Genomic DNA, 16,880 nt, shown 5'->3' with positions numbered 1-16,880 from the left:
AGGTATGTTCTTTAACACGTATTTCAGGCAACATCAATTTACTTGCACATAAACATATAATTAATACTTCAATCAATACTTGTATTAAAATCATGTTCGTGAAAGGGACTATGCACTCACTTGATAGGTGGTGACTCAGTACTCGGACAGCGCTTCGATACTCTCAAAACAACTTTGCTTCGATAAAACCTAGTACCAATACCACTAGGGTTTAGTCTAACGATAACCGCGACAAATTAATAGTCTGACTATTATTATTATTATTATATAAGCGTTAAATAACACTCAATATAACTCATAATAATAAACCAAATAATTATTTTAAGGACCTAATAACATTCCTATAATTATTTGAAAGCTATATTAAAAACTATGTAAGTGTAGCACACTTACAGTGAGTTTTATCGAAAACCGGAACTTAATTGGAGCAGCGTTTCGAAACCGAAAAACTCCTTTTTCTCGGGACTCCGGGAGCCTCGGGGCTTCTTTAGGGTGCTAGGGGTTCACCTAGACTTTAGGGAGGGTTCAAAACCCTAGAGAGAGAAAGATTTTAGAGAGAGAATGAGAAATGGTGTGAAAACATCCGGAGGAGTTCGCATCTATTTATAGGGGGGGCGAAGCCTCTCGAACGCTGGGCGTACCGAGGCTACGCTAGGCGTAGTCTCGGGTATGGATGCCAGCTTGCAGCCAGCTGTCTCGCATTCCGGATGGATAAGACCCAAAGGTACGCTGGGCGTACTGGATCTCGTACGCGGGGCGTAGGGCGAGGCGATGTGGCACTGATCAGAGGCGAGCCTTGTCATCGGCATCGGACGGCTGTGGCGTTGCCACGTCAGCTACTTCGCACCAGGTTTCACAATTTCACTTTCTAACTTTAAAAATTTGTAACTTTCACATACGAGCTCCATTTTCAACGTTCTCTATATCCACGCGAAGGTGGGAAAGTACTCTACAACTTTCATTTAGACTTCGTCGGCTAATTTTGACTCGATTATAAATTTTATATTATTAACAGACCGGGACAGGATTGGTCCGTTAAATTCTCATAACTTCTTCATCCGATGTCTGTTTTCGCCCATCTTTTTCTCGTTACGCTACTGTTATTGATATCTTCGATTCTCATTTAGGTCGTGTTGGCTAAAAACCGCTCGATCTAACATTCGAATTTCGGGCTGTACACTGCTAATCCGAAACTTCGAAAAATCATAACTTCTTCATACGAAGTCAGATTTGGGCGTTCTTTTTATCGATGTTCTTAGTTTAACACATTATACGACTTTTATTTATATCGCTAAGGCTAAATCTCGCTCTATCGTGAATTCACTATTTACGTTTCCTGGTATCGTGTCGGTTCCGTCGCGAAACTTCAACGGGTCATTACTTCTTCGTTATAAGTCGGATTTCGGCGTTCTTTATATGTATGCAAACCTTGAGACATATTCTACAACTTGGTTAAGATTATTTATTATAAATAATCTTTTGTCAAAAAGTTGTTTTCGACACTTATTGTCTCTAAATTCACTAGCTCGGATCTACGGGCGTTACATAAACCTAGTACCTTCAATGAATGAGTGTTAGGAAGTATCATATAGAGTTCACTGTGCAACATACAAGTCGAAAACTCCATCATAAGGAGTTTATGGCCGTAAAATAGAGTTTACGGTCGTAAACACCTCGTTGGCCATGAACTCATCCCCTCAAATATGATATACCTTCATTTTTCATCCTTTTCACACACTCCCATCTCAAGAACTCGATTTCCTCTCAAGTATCATCAAGAACATTCACCTTGATCTTACAAAATGTAAGAAATTCTTCCATTTTATTAGTTGTTATCATTCTTAATCTTGTATCACCCTTTGATTTCATCTATCAAATTCATCTTTTTGGGTAGATCTTCAAGTATTCTTCACTTTCACTAAGAAAACATACTAGTTCTTGGACCGTGAACCCCCTTCCAAGCTTCAAAAATGTAAGTACCACTTCTATCTTTCACCTAAGCTTAAGAAGCAAATGATTCCTGGCCTTGAAAGAACACTTTATGCATGAACACCAAGAGTTTACGGTCGTAAACCCTTGCATGTCCGTAAACTCTTGTGTTGGTCTATGATTTGGCTTCAACCTCATTTAAGACAAAACCTAGGACCGTGAACACTTAGGGAATGCTTGTTAGGGCATAAAACACCTCATTTGCAAGTTTTCCCATGAGTGTATAGTCATAAAATCCCCTTGGCCGTACACTCCATGACCGTATACCACTTAGGCCGTAAACACAATGGCTGTAAACTCCATTGTGTGGTCGTAAACCCCTTAGATGCAATTCTTTGTGATTGTAACACTTCAATATAAGTGTTTCCTAGTCCCTAAGGTGATTCTCTATCATGATTAGTTGTATATAAACTAATTATGTCCATATATGTGTCATTATATACTTAATAGGATCCGTGTGTGATTGAGGCTTCACTTGACATTTAGCATCCTATATCGAACTTACATTTGTATGACTACAGGTGATTTCATACCCCTAACTTATATTTTAAATGATTTTAAACGCTTTTATGGGGGGAATACAAGTTGAAATATTATAATTATTATATCAATCACATGTGATTAATAACTACCGAACAAATGGATTTCTTATACTTCAAAACTGTGTTATCACACATCTATTTCAAACCATTTTATTAAACTCTTTCATATGCTAAACTCTTTATCAAACTCTTTTAAACTTATATATGGTCAAAATCATGTCTATATAGATATAGTTATATAAATAAGGTTGAAAGGACTTAGGACTAATAACTAGCTTTATTTCCTGTTCCTTGTTTGGTTGTGGACTTAGGGTATCAGTTGTTTGTCCGAATGTCATTTGAATCTTAGTTATATATTATTTATATATGTATAGATATAAAAGTTCTTACATTAGTTCAATGCCTTTGGGTAGCAAAGGTGTACAAACATACTTAGTCATTCAAAAAACATTACTAATAAACTATAATAGGTATACTTTAGAGGTTTACTACTCACTATTTCTAGTACAATGAAACATAAAAGAGTCAGTTCATACATGAGTAAGTTCAAACACACTATACTGAGAAACAAATAGGAACATAGTATACACTATACAAAGATAACATATTATATAGTATACAAAGAGAACATACTATACACTAGGTTAACATCATGATTCTCAGGTACTAATAATAATATTGCCTTTGTTTGAATTTTGAAGCACCTACTCGACGAGTTGGCTTCCCTACTCGTCGAGTAGCAATGGGTTAGTCCGATTAGTTTAATGACCTAGTCGCCGAGTCCAGGGTGGAACTCGACAAGTAGACGATGGCAGATGAATCCCTAAGTTTAGGGCCATGTACCCTATTTAAAGGGGTCATTAGCCTCCCTTAGCTTTCCCTTTACAACTCCTCATCTTCAAAAACTCTAATTCGTGTGTGTGTTTGATCTTTGGTGAGTTTAAGCTTGAAGGAAGGACTTGGTGAAGGGAGCACTTGAGGAAGCAAGCTAGAGGAAGCAAGGAACTCATGGGGGATTCAAAATCCACTCTTGTGAAGCACTCCCTGAAGGTATTAGGCTATTCCATGGCTCATTTCCACCTAAAGCCCTCTTTTGCATGGATTCTATGAAAGGGATTTTGTGCTTAAGCCAAGATCTGAAGTTGTAACTTTAGATCTGGACTCCTTTTGGACGTTAGATGCATAAAGTTATCAGTTATGCCTAGCATGAGCCTCCCCTCAAGTGTGTGACTCCATTCTAAGCTTAGAATTGCTATTTTAGAGCTTAAAAGCCTTGCATGCACGTAAAGTTTTCAACTTTACATGAAAGGCATGCCTTAGAAGCCTAGATCTGTAATATGGAGGCTTTGCATGGCTCAAATGAGTCTGTATGACCTCAGATCTGTAACGACTCGGCGAGTCGCAAGAGGTGACTCGGTGAGTCTCGACGAGTCATATGAAGATTAGCATGAACTCGACGAGTTGGATGAACAACTCGGCGAGTCCGATGAATTTCGCTTTAGACTCGACGAGTTGGTTGAACATCATGGTGAGCCGGATGAAGTTTGTTGTAAACTCGATGAGTTAAAGGAACAACTCGATGAGTAGACTATATCCCGGGAAACTCGGCAAGTCACTAGTTGCACTCAGCGAGTTAGGGTCAACATGGGCTGTTGACTTGAACTTATCTGAAGTTGACCAGGGCGGACTTTGGGGGTAATGTCTGGTTATTGAATGTCATTTATAGGCAGTTGAGTTGGAGAAGCTCGTGGGTAGGGGTGTGCAAAAAAACCGCAAAACCGAAAAACCGAGCCGAACCGGCCGATTCGAAACCGAAAAAAACCGAAACATAAAAAAACCGAAACCGAAAAAACTGGATATCAACGGGTTGGTTTTGGTTTGGATACTTAGGTATCCGCGGATAACCGAACCGAACCGCTTGATATATATATATATATATATATATATATATATATATATATATATATATATTATTCATTTTCATTGAACTTTTAGCCATATCCCAAACAAAAATCATGATCGGCTATTCTAATTTTACACTTCTACATTATGTTTTCTTCTATTTTTATTTTTATATTTATTATACCAATTATAATGTATGTTAGTTGACCTTTATTATGTATTTATAATTCTTTGGACTTAGTAATTTTTGAAAGAAATCGTTGGAATGAAGTTTGTAATTTTAATTGTATTTGAATTCTTATATTTAGCGGGTACCCGTGAACCGAACCGTGGTTACCCGCCTTTATACGGTTCGGTTCGGTTTGGGTTTTTTGCTAATTCGGTTCGGTTTCGGTTAGTGCACATGAAGTACCCGCCCCGTGATGACGGTTCACAATTTTATTACTATCCGAACCGAACCGCCCCGTTAACACCCCTACTCGTGGGGTATTTTGGTCGCAAAGTGTCAGTTCAGCATTCATGTCAGGTGAGTCTCCTCACCATACCTATGGGTCTAAGGCACCAAGGCCGACCCATTATGTGATTATGATAAATGTGTTAGACGTTTTGTGTTTTGCTATGGTATGTGATTGCATGTTGTATGAAGACCTCGGGGGGTGCCTATGGCATTAGATGTAAGACCATGTGGAGTAGCCCATGGCAGTCCTAGGTTAAGACCATGTAGGGTAGCGCATGATATTAGATGTAAGACCATGTGGGGGAGCCCATGATAGTCCTAGGTAAAGACCATGTGGGGTAGTCCATGGCACTATTACAGGTTTATGTATGCATGGCTTATGTGATATGTGTGTAGCTTTATAGCTTACAGAGTATCTGATATGTGTGTATCATTTATAGCTAGCAGGATATGTGATATGTGGATTGTGTGTGTGGTATGCTCTGGGAAACTCACTAAGCATTTCGCTTACAGGTTGTTGATTGCTTCAGGTACTTCAGCGCCTAAGGGCAAGGGCAAGGCGGGATGATGTGGCGTGTACTCTATCTCTCTTTGGATGTCTGGGACTCTCTGATGTTTTCGAAAAGGACAACAACGATGTAATAATTGTTAATTGGAAACAAATGTTTTAGAAATCAATTGAATATGTAATTGGTCCGATTAATTAAAACAAAAAAAATAAAAAATTCCTTGTGAAAACTTGGGTCGTTACAAATTGGTATCAGAGCCTTGGTTTGAGATATTCGGACACATCCTCGGGTGTGTCAGGACTCAAATTGAGGAGGTGGTAAAATGTTTTCAACAGTAACTTAAAAAGGATTTTAGGCCCAAAAGAGGAGAGTGCAATGCGCGTGATCAGCCGAGCGAAGTAAGTAGTTCCTAATTTAATTAGCCATGTTATACTGATAATGAGCTCTGACGATTATATGAAATTGCTAAGTGTATGTTGAAAAATTATATACGGTTAGGAGTTGATAGCCTCATAATGGGTGATTTAGCCTTATTTCCTTTCCTTGTTTGGATGTGGTCTTAGGGTAGAATCTCTTATTCCAAATTCTATTTGATCGTTTCTGTGTATAATCTGCATGCCTTATAGCAACCTGCAGTGAATTATATGATTGTTTTGAGTAGGACAATCATAGGGTGTCCAGGGATGGATTCATGCGAGGGTTGTGAGTCATGGTTTTGCGGATGTGGTAGATTTGGAAGTACTAGGTAAAGCAGCGGGGAAAGTTACGGGTAGGTGTGGAAGGTAGTATTGGGACCATACTATTGGAAGCACAGGACCGGTACCCAAACCCATGTTCTACCCGGGAATTCCAAAGGAGCGCGGTATGGAAGTAATCTCATTATGGGTATTCTGATCTTTATGTTTTGTGTTATGGTAGTTCAGCATGGTGGTTACGCGATTTGGAGCAGGGGGATCAGGATCGGGATCCGGGGCTGGGTCAGGTGCCCCTACTGATGGTATTGATGAGAGGCTGCTTGAGTTGATTGCGGCCGAGGTTACGAGGGGCATCCTTGATGCTACCCCAGTCATCTTTGGGACAGTCAAGGAGGGAATGATGGAGATCATAGAGGAGAAACTTAGAGCATTTAGGGCCGATATTTCTGCAGGCCAGGGTGGAGCTCGAACCCCCTCATTTAGGGAGTTCAAGGCATGTGGAGCTCCGGAATTTTCTGGGGTCAGGGATCCCATTGTGAGTAGATGCTGGGTAATGGACATTGAGAATGCTCAACAGACGAGTTCTTTCCCGGAGGAGGTATAGGTTGGATTTTCTTCCTGTATGGTGAGGGACAGGGCCCGAGATTGGTGGGGCGAGGTTACTAGTCATGTAGGAGCACACGGTGTGGCTGGTATGTCATGGGCTGAGTTTGTTCAACGTTTCGATCGGGAGTTTGCACCGCCTATTAAGGTGCAACGGATGGTGAGGGAGTTTCATGATTTACAGCAGACCATTGAGACTATGGCGGAGATCCCCGCCATGTTTCGAGAGCGAGCCTTACTGAGTCCTCAGTATGCGACATATGAGGACATGAGGAGGACCCGATACCACTCTATGGTGAGGGAGGACATTTGGGAATTTGTGAGCTTCACAGGGTGCAAAACCCTGAATGAAATGGTTGAGAAGGCCCGTGAGAGGGAGATGGAGTTGGAGACCCGCACGAAACGGAAGACCGAGTAGGTATAGGCAGCGGGGGCTCAGGCTAAGAAGCCTAAGACCTCTGATTCTGCGAGTAAGGGCCAGCAGGACCGGGGCCGGTGTGCCAAGTGTGGGAGATTTCATAATGGGGTTTGTCGGACAGCCGGGACTTCAGGATGTTATTCCCGCAGCCAACAGGGCCACTTGAGTAAGGATTGCCCCAAGAAAGGCTTGATATGTTTTCACTACAACCAAACAGGCCATAAAAAATCCGATTGTCCGAGGTTGTAGGGAGGGGGAGGAGGATTTGTGGTAGCGCCCGCGCCCGCCACTATGAGGATTACTGATGGCCGCCCTAAGGCGGAAGCTCCAGCGGTGAAGAGCCGCGTTTTCCAGCTGACTACCGAAGAGGCTCGGGCGGCACCAGACGTCGTGGCTGGTATGTGTTCATTATTATCTGTCTCTTTTATGCTGAATGTTTATATGTAAGTTTTTATGTTTGTATAGGGACCTTTCTGGTCAATGGTATGTCGGCCTATGTCTTGTTCGATTCGGGAGCTACCCGATCTTTTATGTCTCTTGTGCTTAGAAAGAAGTTCCAAGACGCACCGGGGATTCTGGATACCCCGCTCGAGGTGGAGATTGCAGATGATCGCACTGTGAGTGCTACGAGGGTGTGTCAGGACTGTGTCCTGAATGTGCATGGCGAAAGGTTTCGCGTTGATTTGGTCCCAATACCGTTGCGAGGGTTGAAGGTGATTATTGGGATGTACTGGATAGGGGCCAATGGGGCCATGATTGATTGTGAGCGGCAGTTGGTCTGAGTTCGAACCCCGATGGGGGGGGGGGAGAACTAGTTATCCATGGGGAGAGGGCCTTGCAGGGCCCAACCCTCTATTCGGCTGCAAGGGCGAGGAGGTTTTTGCAGCAGGGCTGCATGGGATTTTTGGCCTATGTTTCAAATATGCGGGTGGAGGTAGTGACGGATATCGATAACGTACCAGTGGTGCGGGACTTTTGGGATGTTTTCCTGAAGAGTTACTCGGAGTGCCTCTGGAAAGACAGGTGGAGTTTCGTATCGATTTGGTACTGGGTGCAGCCTCGATAGCAAAGGCACCATATCGGCTGGCTCCACCCGAGATGCAAGAATTGTCTGTACAGCTCCAAGAGCTACTAGATTGAGGGTTCATCCGTCTGAGTAGTTCTCCGTGGGGAGCTCTGATCCTTTTCGTGAAAAAGAAGGACGGGTCACACAGGATGTGCATCGATTATAGAGAGCTGAATAAGTTTCCGGTGAAGAACCGCTATCCCTTGCCTAGGATTGATGAATTGTTTGATCAGCTTCAGGGGGCATCATGGTTCTCTAAGATTGATCTTCGGTAAGGATATCATCAAATGAGGATTCGGGATGAGGATGTACTGAAGATAACTTTCAGGACTCGTTATGGGCATTACGAGTTCGTGGTGATGCCATTTGGACTCACCAATGCTCCGGCCGCGTTCATGGATCTCATGAACCGAGTGTGCAGGCCGATGCTGGATCAGTTGGTGATTGTTTTTATTGATGATATCCTGGTCTACTTTAAGACCAGGAAACAACACGAGCGACATTTGAGAGAGGTGCTGGAGACCTTGAGGACGGAGAAGTTGTATGAAAAGTTCTCCTAGTGCGAATTTTGGTTGCAGGAAGTATAGTTTTTGGGTCATGTCGTAAATCAAGAGGGTATTTCGGTTGACCAAGCGAAGGTGGAAGTTGTGATGCAATGGGAAGTACTGAGGAATGTCTCTGAGATTCGTAGCTTCTTGGGCTTAGTGGGTTATTACCGGAGATTCATCTAGGATTTTTCCAAGACTGCTGTGCCAATGACCTGTTTTACCAAAAAGAATGTGGCGTTTCGATGGGGTGAGGTCCAACAGAGGGCTTTTGAGACCCTGAGACGGAAATTATGCGAGGCTCCAATCCTAGTACTGACCGAGGGATTAGATGATTTCGTGGTGTATTGTGATGCATCGATTTCAGGGTTGGGTGCAGTACTGATGCAGATTCGAGACAATTGAAGCCTCAAAAGGCAAACTACCCCACGCATGATTTGGAATTGAGGGTAGTAGTTTTTTCCCTCAAAATTTGGAGGCATTATTTGTATAGGGTGAAATTCTTTGTGTATACCGATCACAAGAATTTGAAGTATTTGATGGACCAGTAGAACCCAAATATGCGACAGTGGAGATGGTTGGACGTGCTGAAGGATTATGACTACGAGATCCTATACCATCCGGGGATGGCCAATGTAGTGACCGATGCATCGAGTCATAAGGCGACGGGGTCGCCAACCAGGGGTATTTGTATCAGGGTGACGGTAAGTCCACCCTTGATAGACATGATTCGAGAGGCTTAGGTCGAGGGGGGTGAAGAAAGAGAACTGGAAACTATAAATAATTTGGGGGCAGTATCCTCTGTTTGTTAAGGATAGTCGTGGTTTATTGACACAGTGTGGTCGAGTTTGGGTGCCGATGTTGGGGGGAGTGAGGTAGAGACTGTTGGAGGAGGCGCATATGTCCAAATTTTTTATACATCCGGGTGCAAAAAAAATGTATAGGGATTTGAGGCTAAGCTATTGGTGGCCCTGCATGAAGCGAGAGATCGCCGAGTATGTGGAGCAGTGTCTAACCTGCAGGAAGGTCAAGGCCGAGCACCAGCGACCTCATGGCAAGGTTCAACCATTACCCATTCTCATGTGGAAGTGGGAAGAGATCACTATGGATTTCATTACCAAGCTACCACGGACAGCAAGGGGAGGAGATGCCATATGGGTGATCGTGGATAGACTGATGAAGAGTCCTCATTTCATTCCGATCTCCAAGAGTATATCTGCGGAGAAGTTGGCGGACATTTATGTTTGGGAGGTGGTGGCTAGGCACGGAGTGCCTACATTAGTGGTTTCAGATAGAGATGTTCGGTTTACATCCAGGTTTTGGGGGAAGTTCCACGAGGAACTGGGTACCCAGCAACACTTTAGGACGACATATCACCCCTAGACTGACGACCAGAGTGAGAGGAAGATCCTGACACTCGAGGATATGCTGAGGGCATGTGTACTAGATTTCGAAGGAAGTTACGATACGTATCTTCCACTGGAAGAGTTTTTGTACAATAACAACTATCATGCCAGTATTGACCGAGCACCATTTGAGATGTTATATAGGCAGAGGTGCAGGACCCAGTGTGTTGGGATGAAGCTGGGCATCGGGTTTTGGGAACCATGGAGGTGGTACTCAAGACCACCGGATTGATTCAGCAAGTAAGTGACTGGTTGCGAGTCGCATAGAGCTGTCAGAAAAGCTATGCGGATCGACGACGATCAGATCTAGAATTTCAAGAGGGAGACTTTGTTTTACTGAAGGTGTCACCCTGGAAAGGGATTATCCAGTTCCTCAAGGGGTCAAATTAGGGCGCGGTTCATAGGTCCGTTCAGGATCATAGCCCCGGTGGGCACGGTGGGATATCGATTAGAGCTTCCAGATGAGCTTAGTCGGATTCACAACACTTTCCATGTGTCCCAGCTTCGGAAGTGTGTTGCCGACGAGTCCTCAGTCATATCCTTGGATGGCATTTAGCTGGATGGGAGCCTGAATTATGTCGAGGGACCAGTGGTGATTTTAGACAAAAAGACAAAGAAGTTCCGGAATAAGGAAGTGAATTTGGTAAAGGTGCAATGGCAGCACCGAAAGGGTTCCGAATGGACCTGGGAATCGGAAGATGAAATGCGATGTTTCTATCCGGAGTTTTTTAGACCAACAGGCTTCGAGGACGAAGCCTAATTCAAGTGGGGGAGAGTTGTAACACCCTGATTCTCAGGTACTAATAATAATATTGCCTTTGTTTGGATTTTGATGGACCTACTCGACGAGTTGGCTTCCCTACTCGTCAAGTAGCGGCGGGTTAGTCCGATTAGTTTAATGACCTACTCGCCGAGTCCAGGGTGGAACTCAATGAGTAGATGCTGGAAGATGAAACCCTAAGTTCAGGGCCATGCGCCCAATTTAAAGAGGTCATTCGCCTCCCCCAACTTTCCCCTTACAACTCCTCATCTTCCAAAACTCTAATTCGTGTGTGTGTGATCTCTGGTGATTTCATGCTTGAAGGAAGGACTTGGTGAAGGGAGCACTTGAGGAAGAAAGCTAGAGGAAGCAAAGAACTCATGGGGGATTCAAGATCCACTCTTGTGAAGCACTCCCTGAATGTAATAGGCTATTCCTTGGCTCATTTCCACCTAAAGCCCTATTTTGCATGGATTCTAAGAAAGGGCTTTTGTGCTTAAGCCAAGATTTGAAGTTGTAACTTCAGATCTGGACTCCCTTTGGACGTTAGATGCATAAAGTTATCAGTTGTGCCTAGCATGAGCCTCCCCTCAAGTGTGTGACTCCATTCCAAGCTTAGAATTGCTACTTTAAGAGCTTAAAAGCCTTGCATGCACGTAAAGTTTGCAACTTTACGTGAAAGGCATGCCTTAGAAGCCTAGATCTATAATATGGAGGCTTTGCATGGATTAAATGAGTCTATATGACCTCAGATCAGTAAGGACTCGGCGAGTCGCAAGAGGTGACTCGGCGAGTCATATGAAGATTAGCATGAACTCGACGAGTTGTATGAACAAATCGGCGAGTCCGATGAATTTCGCTTTAGACTCGACGAGTTGGTTGAACAACTTGGCGAGCTAGATGAAGTTTACTGTAAACTCGACGAGTTGAAGGAACGACTCGACGAGTAGACTATATACCGGGAAACTCGGCGAGTCATTAGTTGCACTCGGCGAGTTAGGGTCAACATGGGCTGTTGACTTGAACTTATCTGAAGTTGACCAGGGCGGACTTTGGGGGTAATGTCTGGTTATTGAATGTCATTTATAGGCAGTTGAGATGGAGCAGCTCATGGGGTATTTTGGTCGCAAGGTTTCAGTTCAACATCCGTGTCAAGTGAGTCTCCTCACCATACCTATGGGTCTAAGGCACCAAGGTCGGCCCATTATGTGATTTTGATAAATGTGTTAGACGTTTTGTGTTTTGCTATGGTATGTGATTGCATGTTGTATGAAGACCCCGGGGGGTGCCCGCGGCATTGGATGTAAGACAATATGGAGTAGCCTATGGCAGTCCTAGGTTAAGACCATGTGGGGTAGCCCATGGCATTAGATGTTAGACCATGTGGGGGAGCCCATGGCAGTCCTAGGTAAAGACCATGTGGGGTAGTCCATGGCACTGTTACAAGTTTATGTATGCATAGCTTACGTGATACGTGTGTAGTTTTATAGCTTACAGGGTATCTGATATGTGTGTAGCTTTTAAAGTTAGCAGGATATGTGATATGTGGATTGTGTGTGTGGTATGCTCTGGGAAACTCACTAAGCATTTCGCTTACAGGTTGTTAATTGCTTCAGGTACTTCGGAGCCTAAGGGCAAGGGCAAGGTGGGATGACGTGGCGTGTACTCTACCTCTCTTTGGATGTCTGTGACTCTCTGATGTTTTCGGAAAGGACAAAAATGATGTAATAATTGTGAATTGGAAACAAATGTTTGGAAATCTATGGAATATGTAATTGGTCCGATTAATTAAAAAAAAAATTTCCTTGTAAAAAATTTGGGCCGTTACACTAGGACATAGAGAACATACAATACAGATACAGGAATACTATAACATTAATGAGCCATTACTTTGTGGCATGGGATCATACTGCTGTGTCACGTTTTGTAAGCAGAGTCTCCTGAAGGGAGAGCATGAATTTTTGTATAGATCTATACTGGATTGACCAACCTACACCTTGCTGCTAGCTACAGTGGGACCTGCAGGTCTACAGGTGACGAATCTCATGACATTGCGACATCTTCGAGCATCGTGTTTAGTACTAGTTGATCAAGCATGGTTACAATCATAACACATTATACCTTAATTAACAATTGGTTTAAGGTAGTTAGTACAACAGTAGTTACTATATACAATACTATAGTACATCATTATTTTTCCATTGCATTCACTTTGTGATCTTCTCACATAAACGGTAATGTAAAACTATATTTTGATAATGATAGTTATACTTGGGAAATACATTCACTTTTACAAACGAACAATATTCAAATCATTTGAGCCTTGGTAAATGGCTACATTTCTAGTAAAAAATATAGGATTATCTAGGAGATACAAACATTTACTACAAAGAGTTACAAACATTTACAACAAACATTTTCAAAAACTTTCTTTAGACTTATACAGCATTTGCCACTAAATAGTTATGAACTCACCAGCTTAAATGCTGATCCTCTCTTTTAAAATAAGTTGTACTCTCAAGTCACCAGTAGATATGTAACATCCCGAATTCCAGGTTAGATTTATGGCCCTTCTATTATGGAGAGTTGGCATTTTACTCCCTTGAAGTTGAAAAGATGATTTGGTGAGTACGCTAGGCGTACTGGGGTGTACGTTGTGCGTACTTATGCGCTTAATTCATATGCGTGTTCATCCGGGTACGCTGGGCGTACCCAAGGGTACACCGGTCGTAACCGGCCCAGATGTAAAACCCTAAATTGTGGCCTTGCACTATAAAAGGAACATGTAGTCCCTTGCCCTAGCCACCATACACCCTTGAGAGAACCCTTAGAGAGCTTAGATTCGTGCTTTAGCTTGTGTGTGAGTTTTTGAGCTTGAAGTTGTCTTTTCAAGGTGAAGAAGGAGAAGAGAGAGCCATTGTTGGAGCTTGAAGTTGAAGAACGAGTATAGATCCGAGTTCTACAGTGGTTGGAGATCCTTCCTGAGGTAAAAAGCTCAAATCTTTCCTTGTTCTTCATAAGTTTTGTTTGTTGGACCATTTGTTAGGGTTTTGGTTCAAAGTTGGAGACTTTATGTTCAAAGCGTCTCCATAAGCTTAAATATGACCTTTTCTAGTGTAAAATGTGTTGAGGAGTCATAAGAATCAAGTCTTGGATGTGGATCTTGTGGCATGTATGAGTTTTAGTCTCATTAAGGGAAGAGGAAAGGTGTTTTGAGCACAAAGTGATCTTTACAGCCATGCAAAGGCTTAAAGGTTCCAACTTTATGGTTTAGGACATATTAAGGTGTTTTGAGCACAAAGTGATCTTTACAGCCATGGAAGGGTACCTATGTGTGACCAGAAGGTCTGGTATGCTATAAGATATATGCACTGTATGTTAAGTTGCCTGCTTTGTATGCGTTATGTATGCTATGTTTGCATTGGGCCGGAAGGAATTATGTTATGGGTCGGAAGGCAATATGATGTAGACCGGAAGGTCAGGGAGTTATGGACCGGAAGGTCGACACGGGTGGGACCAGAAGGTTATCGGGTCGGGACGGAAGTCCCCTGAGACACATGGACCAGAAGGTCATGGCCTGGAAGGGCGTATGTGTGTAAGTGGTATATTGGGGAACTCACTAAGCATTTATGCTTACAGTTGTTCTGTTATGTGTTTCAGATACTAGCAAGGATCGTGGGAAGGCGCCGTCATGGGATTTGACATGTTTTGTATAATGATTATGATACATGGGATTTTTATGGTTTGATTTGGATGAAAATATGTTTCTAAGAAATGAAAAATTGTTTTGAAAAATTACGTTGTTACAAGTTGGTATCAGAGCCTTGGTTTGAGGGACTCGGATGCACCTTTGGGCGTATCTGAACTCAAACTGAGGATTTGAGAAAATTTCAACAGTAAAAACTAAATTTTCTAAAAGAGCAAAGACTTTTGAAACAAACGGAGCAGAGCAGTGTGTACGGTTAGCGAGCGCCCGAACGGTGAATCCCCAAAATACCCTTACAATATGTGTTATGAAACATGCTATATTATGTTATGCATGCTAGAGTAGGCTAGGTATTCATATTACGACTAGAGTAGCCTGATTTGTGATGCCTTAGCCTAGGAGAATCCTGCTGCTATGAGATGCCTTGAGAGCGAGTAGGTAGTTAATGCATAGCGAGAATAGAATACTTGCAATCCGGGATCCAAGGAGGAGGACTTGGGGTGAATGCTTATGCGATGTAGTCAGTAGTATAGGGCTTGTACTTCTGAAAACACCGGATCAGTGAGCAGCCCAGGTAAGAATCCTTTGGGTATTGAAGGGCAAGTAGGGTTGCGTTATCGAGTGTGAGTATGCTCGATCGAGTCTCTGATATTTTTATGTTGTATTTCAGAGGAATCATGGGTGGGACACGACACACACCTGAGATCAGTGGGGTTAGTGACGAGGAGATCCATTGACTGATTCATGAGGAGGTGGCTACTGCCATCCGGGCTGAGATTTCAGAGATGTTTGGGGACATCAAGACCACACTGATTGAGACCTTCAATGAGCAGTATGCAGTGGTGACTGAGGCTGCAGCTACCGCAGCTATTGCTGCTGCCAGACATCAGGGAGGTGACTCGTTGTTGTTTCGGGAGTTCAGCAACACGAAGCCACCAGAGTTCGATGGGACGCAGGAACCGATAACGGCGATGATGTGGATCTCTAAGATTGAGGGATGTTTCTATACGTGTTCATGTCCAAAACACTTGAGGTTGTGGTTCGCTTTGAACCAGCTTCACTTGGGAGCGAAGGATTGGTGGAAGTTCATGACGATGAGCTTCACTCTGGCAGATATTTCTGAGGTGACCTGGGAGAGGTTCACTACCATGTTCAGGGATGAGTATGTTCCCATGGTGGAGAGGGAACAGCTGAGCAGGTGTCGACAGATCAGGTGTCGAGGGAGCAGGCACGTATGAGCAGGTGTCGACGGAGCAAGCACGTATGAGCCGGTATTTGGACATTTTGAGGAGGGACATTCGAGAGTTCGTGTCGAACTCGACGTATCGTACTTTTGCTGAGATTCAGGCAAATGCTCGTGTTGAAGATAATTATGTTGCGTCTTGGGCCCTTTTGTTTTATAACCGAATTGGGCTTGTCAATCCGTGTTTAACTAGATTAGCCTTCTTAGAAAAACTGTTAGGGTTTCATTATAAATATATGCATGCATGTATGCGTATAGTAACGGTCATCACTCTCATTGAATATTGTAAACCCTAAAATCCTCTACAGTTGATGTTCTTTATCGAGCTCTTCTGAGAATTGTTTTATTGAATCATTCGACACTTTTTGATTCATTAGCTTGTTCTTAATTGTTTATCTAGTCATTTATCTACCTGTTTCATAGATCTAATCGATCTTTAAGTTTGTTTTAAACTCATCAATTGTTATCAGAGTAGGAGGCTGTGTAATCCATACACTTCTTTTCTGTGAAAAAGCTTCGATTAGGGTTATTCCGCATTCATTGATATTTATTGAGCCGTCATCTCATAATTGACGTATCTCAATATTTATTATTTTTGACCTAATCTGATATATTACAAGTCTGATCTTTGAACAGGTTATTCGATCAATTATGGACGAGTCACAATCCAATCCCATCAATATTTCAAACAGCATTGGATCAACAACAAAGATTCCCATCCTGTACACCCATGATTATGAAGTCTGGGCGAATCAGTTTGAAGATTATGTCATAGGATCTGAGGATAATGGATACCTCATCTGGGAAGCAATTATCTCTGGACCGTTTTCTCATTCAGCAACTTCAAGGATTATTAAAACTCAAAAGGAGTATAATGATCTCCTGAAAGATGTTAAAGATGTAGAGCAAGATGAAAAAGTTAAATTTCAGTGCAATATCAAAGCGCTAAGATTGATTAGATTTGCTCTTCAATCCGATACCTTTAGGCTGGTAAGTTCATGCACGACTGCTAAAGAGATATGGGACAGGCTACGTGAAT

At 42.8% G+C, this 16,880-nt stretch overlaps 1 protein-coding gene across 1 annotated transcript; it reads left to right on the top strand.

Annotated features, from left to right (window-relative positions):
- The first annotated feature begins 7,406 nt into the window (after positions 1-7,406).
- LOC145036362 (uncharacterized) lies at positions 7,407-7,897 on the top strand. The gene is made up of 2 exons (XM_078984808.1): positions 7,407-7,512; positions 7,581-7,897. Exons 1-2 carry the CDS (start codon positions 7,407-7,409, stop codon positions 7,895-7,897), a joined length of 423 nt encoding a protein of 140 aa, XP_078840934.1.
- The last annotated feature ends 8,983 nt before the right edge of the window (positions 7,898-16,880 follow it).

Source organism: Lactuca saligna, chromosome 3 (genome assembly GCF_052625555.1).
Source record: "Lactuca saligna cultivar CGN05327 chromosome 3, ASM5262555v1, whole genome shotgun sequence".
In the NCBI taxonomy this organism is placed as follows: Eukaryota; Viridiplantae; Streptophyta; class Magnoliopsida; order Asterales; family Asteraceae; genus Lactuca; species Lactuca saligna.
The sequence above is the reverse complement of the archived record's forward strand: the minus strand, read 5'-3'. Positions and strand labels throughout refer to the sequence as shown.